Below are 8,450 nucleotides of genomic sequence, written 5' to 3' on the forward strand. Positions count from 1 at the left end.
ACTTCCCCCCCCCCACACACAATAACTACCATGAATTGGTGCCGTTGATCAATGCTAGTTCCGACTATTGTCAGCTAAAGTGCCAATATAGTATATCTGATTTAAAACATATCTTCTCTGATTTTGTTTTCTTGGCCTCTGTGATTTGGTGTTTTTCACTTCAGTCTCTGAGCTGGATTACAGCTTGTAGTCAATCTAGGCTTATAAATGACAATTTTGTACTAGTCTGGATTAGGAAATTTTCCGTTTACCATCGAAATTTTAAAACGAACTTTGGGACGGTGGGAAATGTTTTATACTGTTTAGAAAAATCTAAAGACAAACCGTAATTAAATGTTAGTTGAGCATTGCAACCTAAATGAAATTTGTGACAAAAATGTTACTCATATTTTTATAAACTCTTTGACAATCCCTATGCAATTATTGCTTCTCAGCCTTTCAGCTAAGATTATGTAGTAACTGTTCTTATTAGCTTAATATCTGATAGAGCCTCTACACGGGGGCGGAGAATATTAAGTCGATTTTAGGAAGCCAGAGGGATGTCGGGCCTTGCTCCGCTACTTTCATACGTTGGCCCAGTATTGTAGTATCTCTGGGATCGGCCCATCCCTGTCCAATAGAAACCCCATGCTCATGCCTCCAATTTGATTTTCACTATCAAGTATTTCAACTCTGATACACAATATTTTGACATACAAGTGCCCTAGCTGGATCAAATTCCCAATACATATTTTTTTGAAAATAGGCCGTAATTATTAACTACTGAAATTTACATTGAACCAAGATTCGAGTAGAATTAATGAAGCGATGTCAGGTGGCTTAGTGGTGTGTTGAGCTGCTAGTAGTAGTAGTAGTAATGACTAAATCTCCCTTTGGTTATTAGATTTTAGACACTCGTCATAGAAGGAAGACAAACATGGCAGCAACAATGGAGATGGCAGATACTCTGTCTAAAAACGAATCCTTCTATTCTGTAGCCGCTCAAGAGAAGCTGGGTTACTCAAAAACACATTCAAAAACACAATGACACAATAAATGAGATATGAATGAGTAATGGAAAAATATAAGGCAAGAGAGATTCCAGGCGATACAGCATACCAGCAAAACGGTTTTTCTTTAGCTCCCTAAGAGGAAGACTTCTTCAGTGTTTTCTAGAGGAATTGACTGAACAGTCTCATGTACTCCTTTGACTGATCCTATATTAAATAAGTTGTACAAAAAATATGGTTCAATCCAAATTTCTAGGGGTATAATGGAAGAAATATTGAGATGGCTAAGCCCCGTTTTACGAATGAAGCATGACAGACTGCCAAAGATTGTGCTTTTTGGCCCTCCATCTAGGGTCAAACGTAAAGCAGGCTGTCCCTGAAAGGGCTGGAAAGATGTTAGAAGAAGGGATCTAAAGAACATAAAAACTCCATCAAAGTGGGTAAAGAGACAAGATCTGAATAGATTGGAGTAGAGGAGGAGTATGCGCAGCTGCGTTGGCCTTTGGTTTCTTGGTGCTACAATTAGTTGTTAGCAGTAGTTCAAAATAAAAAATGAACTTATTTGATTGCATGGACAAGTTATAAAGACAGATTAGAATAAAAATCCATTTTTTTAGTTTTTGGCTCTTAATTACCTATATAAATAAAAACAAATATATGCCTGCATGTCCTATATGCATTACTACGCTGCTCGTCTGATCGCCAAGAAACTTCAAGATGTTGAGTACATCCTTGCAAAGGTTTTAGGCATAAAAATCCCCCCGTTCCCAATGCCCTATTGATCTTTCAAACACTTTTCGCAGAACAACGCCCGACGGTTAAGTTAATAATCCTAGCCTAATTTTTCAAATACTGTAAAATTTAAAAACTATGATAGTTATTTTAACAAATGAGAGTTTCTTATTTTAACCAATAGAAATTGAGAACTTCACTTTTCAATTTTAGGACCTTTAATACAACTTTTGTTCGACCCCCCCCCTTTTTTTTCTTTTCTTTGCACTTCCCTTTTCAAATTCAGATTAATTTAGATTCAATTTCAAATCCGCAACTCTGCACGCTTCCCTTTAACGCAAGGACCCACTTTTTCATGGGCAAAACCAAAATTACGAAAAATACCATCAAATGCACAATTTTGCATTCAATGGGAGACATATGCTGTTACCACGCATTCCAATGGTCCCAACAGACATACCTTTTAAAAATAAACATTTACAGTTTCCGGTGCGACTATAAGACGTTTAAAGTTGCGAGAGGGTTCCAGACGACTTGAGAAAAATCGTCATTCTCAAAAGCTACAGCTTTTTAAGACATTTCTCAGGCTTAAGAGGACAGTAAAAATGTGCGCAATATGACACAAATTCTGACATTTCAAGAGAATTACTGGGCAAGAGAAACTGATAATCCCTCCCCCTGATAGAGCCATATTTTCTATTTCAATGATTGGTGAAAGCCTTTCTTGAGACGTAAATATCAGTCAAAAGCTGCAAATAGACCGAGTTATATTTAAAAAATAGACATATAAATACACTATGCAGTAGCTTGTACTATTTTTCTAAGTTTCACTTGAAGTCCATAAAAATACACATTGTTTAATAGACAGAAAACCAGATAATGGTGCACCAATAATTAATAAAAGTTCACATTTTGGCTAAAGCCAGAGATGTACAATTAATTAGCTCATCTAATACACAACTTCAAAGTAAACAAAAGGTAATACAACTTACGAATAAGTGAAGGACCAATAGGCATGTTCCCAGAAAATATTGAAATTAGCTACATATGTACAGTGTTTCAATTGCTAGTTAAGAGGTATACGTTTTTCGTAATTAGACAGGTAAAAAGGAAGAAGAGAAGTCTTATCGTTCAGGTGTTTCCTTTAAATGGTTGCTTTATTGCAGGGCTAGGATTTGAACTAGATAAATTCTAAAATAAAAACATTATATTTTTAGTGTCAATTTTTATACCTTTTTTATGGTAATTTGTGCATTTTAATATTGGATTGTTAGTTGATTTTGGCCAAACACGCTCTCAGGACCTTAGCGACTATTGATGTCAACATTTTTTACTGTTTCTCTTCTTTTTGACATTAAATATATACCGTTTCATTAACGCTGAACGATTTGGATAAAGAAACTTAATCTTTATTAGATTGGGCATAAATCCAAAACTGAATTATCGCATATGGAATTTTTGTTTTTGAACAGACATAAGCCTTGTTTGATCCGCATATTTTGTCGAGAAAAACACTGATAAGACCAACAACTAGCGCTGTATTTGGATAATTTGATCGACAGAGGAAGACAAATCAAAGATCAGGTTTTCGCAAGAGTTTTAAACAGCTTATCACATGGCACAATGGAACCTAGTTCATTAACACTTTACGTAAAAAGTGATTTATTTATTTTAGTATATTGGCAATGTAAATGCCTCGCATTAATCAGATTGTAAAATATTTTGGAAAATTTAAACCGTTATTTTAGCTTTGAGGTTAAGTAACATATCCCAATTGTAGTGACAAATCAAAATATTTGATATTCCCAACTGATATTTAGATTTTTTTTTATCTTGCAAAAGAAGTGGCGTTTCTCTGTTGACATATAAGTCTGAAACACGGACTATTGAGATGAATTCAAACTGAACGCACAGAGTCTATTGTCTCGATAAACGTTGTGAAATTCAAACGAGAATATAAGCCAGTGGCCTTTATTAGAGAGGGCCCCCAAGATTTTTTTTTGTCTCCTCCCCCATATTAAAAAAAAAATAACATTATTTTGGCATTTTGATGGAAAAATGACTTTTTTTTGGCACTATCGTTAATTTTTTTTCCATTCCCCCTATTTGAAACAACATTTTTGCCCCTCCCCCTAATTTCCATGAATCGGCCCCACTGATATAAACGTTCTGATTATTTCAGTAGGAGAAATAATCATAAGTCCTAGTTAAACATTTTTTGCTTGAGGGTAGTGAGAACAGTTAATTACAATCCAAGGAGCATGTATGTCAGCAAAAATAACATAATATCCCATAATTCATGATTAAATTAAGACATTAAAAAAAAATAATTAGTAAACAAAAGAAACTATTAAAGTTTATTTTGAGATAGCCAGTAGAAGATAAAGATTTCCGTTATTTTGTTATGCATTTTTTTTTTGCAGGACTAAACAGAGGAGTCACTTTACGAAAATTTAGGGAAGGGGGAATGCTTTATTCAAAACCTAGATGGGCAATTTGTCATTTTTTCAATTTCGTCAACGAGAATATAAAAAAAAGACTTTTTTTCAATGAAACTATCCCAAAAAGTTATTGTACAAAATCTAGGGGGTACACGGTCATTCCCCTCTAATTGACACCAACAGAACTGAACAGCTTCGAAATGAAATTATTTTTATACTGTCAAAAACAGCTCTTCCCCTCTTAAAACAACTCTTCATTTTTAGTGTTGTGCTTCTTCCATAAAATGTGTGCAATATGTTAATGACCTAATACGAAAACTTAGGAGAAAGAAAGTTAAAAAGGATTTTGGCTCTCTAAAATATAAATACAGTTTGTGCAATACTTAGGTATAGAGTTAGAGGGACTTTTCATAGCTATCTGCCTAGCTCAAACGATTGTGACGCCAGGGAAAATACTATATACCTTCTTTTTAATCGCTCCTTTTTTAAGGACCTTGTTTAAAGACTTATTTTAGTTTTACAACTAAGTTTTAAAGACTTAAAAGACTTCTACAGACTGAAAAGAGCTTTAAAGACTTTTACAACTAAGTTTTAAAGACTTATTATAGTTTTATAGGCGTAAGAAATACTTTCCAGACCATATTTTCTAATGCCAAATATAATGCCAAAGTTGGCAAAAAAAACCTTTAAAAATGCGTCAAAATACGCTTATTCCGTTTAAAGTAAAGAGAAAAAGGGCATAAGAGAAACTTGATAATGAAGACACCTCATCCCTTAAAAAACAAAGAGGCAGTAGATAAAGAGCAGTATAAACAGGATAAACGCTATTTGGCAATATAGAAAACAAGCTCGTAGGAAATAAGCAGGAGATTAATAGGATCATCATAGAAAAAGATTACAGAGGAATACTTAATAGACTCATAAATTGTTGCGTCATTTTTCTTCAATAAACTTCTAGCCAATATAATACGCCAAAAAGAATCACTTGTAGGATTCAAGATAATATCTTTATACATGTCTTAAAGCCCATTTCCAAAGGAATAGGCTACACAAATCACTTTTGCATTGATTAGAACCAGCTAGTATTCACCATAGGCTTCAGCACCAGTAAATATGACATCTACCCAGATTCTCATAGACTCAGCACTGGGTGCCATCAAATTAAAAAGTCTGGGTTGAGTCTTCACACAGAAAGTCAACTTAGGCTGGGCTGATTTTGAAGAGTTCAGATGATCCACATAAACCTCTTCAACAGCCTGAAAAAGACATAATAAATTCTAAAAAATGAGTACATTTTTCCTTAATATAACTTGGAAGGTTCAATTTCTTCTAGGAATCGCTCGAGTATGATTACAGAGTGTACAAGCAAACATACAGCTCACGATCGACCTACGGTCGACGCAAAAATTCCAGCGTCGTGAAAAAAAAAGAGAGGGAGAGTGAGTGAGTGAGAGAGAGAGAGAGAGAGAGAGAGAGAGAGAGAGAGAGAGAGAGAGAGAGAGAGAGAGAGAGAGAGAGAGAGGGAGGGAGAGAAAGATGGAGAGAGAGAGCGAGAGAGAGAGAGTGGGGAGGGAGAGGGAGAGAGAGAGGGGGGAGGGAGAGGGAGAGAGAGCGAGAGAGGGGGAGGGAGAGATAGAGAGAGCGAGAGAGAGAGAGAGAGGGATAGGGAGAGAGAGAGAGAGAGAGAGAGAGAGAGAGAGAGAGAGAGAGAGAGAGGGGGAGGAAGAGAGATGGGGAGGGAGAGAGAGAGGGGGAGGGAGAGAGAGGGAGAGGGAGAGAGAGCGAGAGAGAGAGAGAGATAAAAAGAAAGGCGCTAACAAATTTTCCTGTAATCTCCAAACTCCAAAAACTGCAGGTTGCAGGTAAATTAAGACATGTCTCTAAGCACAGCATTAAAGTATAAACAAGCAAAAAATGATGGTTTTTTTTGCCTTCGCGCCAATTTTTTTTTGGCTTCGCGAAATGGATAATATACTGTCAGGAAACGGATTGCTTTTTCTTTTTGGGGAGAAGAAAAATCACGCTATTCGGTTTTCATAAAAACCCCACACGCCCTTTAACAGGTATCCCAAAGTAACCGAGTCATCCTATGATTGACCAACACAATATACAGAGAGCAGAAGGACAATGTGAGAAAATATTGTACTCCAAATTCAAAATATGGTGCAAAAAAAAAGAAAGAAAGAAAGAAAAAAACTCGCGTTTTGTTATTTAATAGCATAATTCTTGGTAATAGGCACATAAAATCCCCATCATGACACTAGTCCTTTACTTGGCTTCGTTGGTTGGTTTGATACATCTTTTGAACCCTCACTTGGAGCAGTAAACAGGGAGACCGTTCAAATGGATTTGTAGCAGAGAACAAGGTTGTCTCTCAATCACTAAATTCCAAGATTTTCTCTTACAGTTAGTGAAAACCAGCTACGCTACTATGTCTTTGTCAAGTCGCCTTGACGAACGATGGCGGAAGGAGAAAAAGGCAGAGACAGTAGAAGGAAAAATGCAAATAAGGTAATAACCTGAAATCCAACGCTTGTTCTGAGTCGGTGCTCACTCTTATCCACATAATAAGAAAAAGTTCGGCTCTCTCTGTCGAAGACAAACCATCTCTTCTGCCATTTTCTTATCCGCTGACCACACTTAAACAGATAGCCCCTCGCAGAGGTAGATGTGACTGTTATATGAGTACATAACTCTAGCTGGTGTCCAGCCGATTCGATATGAGCTCTAAGATCGAATTCGTCATTCCGAATAGGAAGGTAGCGAGTCAAAGGTCTTTGCTAGAAAAGATCAAACGAAAAGTTTATGTCAAGAACGAGTAGAAAATATATATTGACTAATGGAATGCATTGCGAAGTAATCAAAACATTCACGATTAACGATTTTTACAAAATCATAACAAAATACACACCCTCCCACCATACTTATAAAGCAGGAATTAGATGTAACAGAAGATAGGTCAGACACAGGACTAAAAAAGGAAAAAAAATCAGATGAATTGAACAAAAATATATTTTCTTTGTCTTAGTTCTTAAGTGTCAGATACTACTACTGCTGAACAGTCACTGCACTACTAAGCGGCCTGCAGCCAACACAGCTACGTACGCTCCTCCTCCATACTAATCTATTTAAAGTCTCCCTCTGTAAACCCTTTCCCATTTCCATTAAATCTTTCCTTACGACATCCTCCCACCCCATTACACTCTATACCCCCCCTCAGATACTACAGGATAGAAAATATCGGAACACCTACTGTTCCTTTACATCATAAACAGCAACAAAGTTAAAATAGCAGATAAATGCGTCCGCGCATAATGGTTAATAAGAAAATGATTCTGGCATACTAAACCCAACTAGACTAGGATTTATTAATTAGAACTAGGATATTATAGATGTCAGATACGCGACATATATGACATTGATTTTCCAATTCAAAATTTAAACACAGTATTGCAGGTTTTTCAACTATGCACTTTAAGTTTTCTGTTCCGAAATCGTATTTCTATTGAATTTTTCAAAATGTCTTCAGCATATTTCAAAATGTCTAATTTTACTTGCAAAAATCTTAAACAGGATTACTATTTCTCTTCCCGTAGTGATTATAAGGAACTCGCCGTGCGTTCAACCAAAATTGGAAGAAGACCCCATTTTCGAGATCTTGAATGGGAAAAAGGAAAGGGTGTCCTTGGTCTTTTCGACATAACACCTTTAAATTAGGTGTTGTTTTCTTGGACCACACTGCCGTTCTAGGACGAACAAATAAAACTTCAAATGGGGATAAATCCATTTATTTAGACAGTTAAAAACCAGGAACAAAAGTCCAGATATTTCGATCACATATACAGCGACCGTCTTCAGTAGAAATACTAAAATAATAAAGTTGAAACTAGCATATTTATATACAACAAAATAACTTTTCGGGTCATTCACAAAATAATGAACTTCCGGATTATTCACTAGATTATTTTCAGAGAGAGTTCACTGAAAAAGTTCATTCAAAGTTCTTGATGTAATTTCCTTCTTTAATCTTGCCCAAATGTAAAACAAATTTTCAATGAAAGTGCCAAAGCCTTCCGTGTCTTCTAATTGCAAACCAAATGTTGAGTTTATAGATGTTTACTGGGTTGATCTCATTTTCCCATATATACGACGTATTTTCGACATAACACCTTTAAATTAGGTGTTGTTTTCTTAGACCACACTACCGTTCTAAGACGAACAAATAAACTTTCAAATGGAGATAAATCCATTTATTAAATATACTAGTTTCAATTTTATTATTTTGGTA

At 35.8% G+C, this 8,450-nt stretch overlaps 1 protein-coding gene and 1 non-coding gene across 2 annotated transcripts in view; one reads left to right on the plus strand and one right to left on the minus strand.

The window, feature by feature from the left end:
• Positions 1–422: 422 nt before the first annotated feature.
• LOC148949522 (U2 spliceosomal RNA) lies at positions 423–612 on the plus strand. The gene has a single exon (XR_016142180.1). It is a non-coding gene; the product is annotated as a U2 spliceosomal RNA (small nuclear RNA).
• A 1,859-nt stretch (positions 613–2,471) lies between these two features.
• Positions 2,472–8,450, minus strand: part of LOC148949523 (uncharacterized) — a 153,676-nt gene continuing 147,697 nt past the window's right edge. The window contains exons 13-14 of the mRNA XM_089093536.1: positions 6,682–6,942; positions 2,472–5,418 (exon numbers count right to left, since the gene is read on the minus strand). Of these exons, the coding sequence (XP_088949662.1) occupies positions 5,242–5,418; positions 6,682–6,942 (438 nt within the window). The 3' untranslated portion in view covers positions 2,472–5,241. The remainder of the gene's footprint in view (positions 5,419–6,681; positions 6,943–8,450) is intronic.

Source organism: Artemia sp. Qi Xiang Cuo, chromosome 8 (assembly GCF_049724085.1).
Source record: "Artemia sp. Qi Xiang Cuo chromosome 8, ASM4972408v1, whole genome shotgun sequence".
In the NCBI taxonomy this organism is placed as follows: Eukaryota; Metazoa; Arthropoda; class Branchiopoda; order Anostraca; family Artemiidae; genus Artemia; species Artemia sp. Qi Xiang Cuo.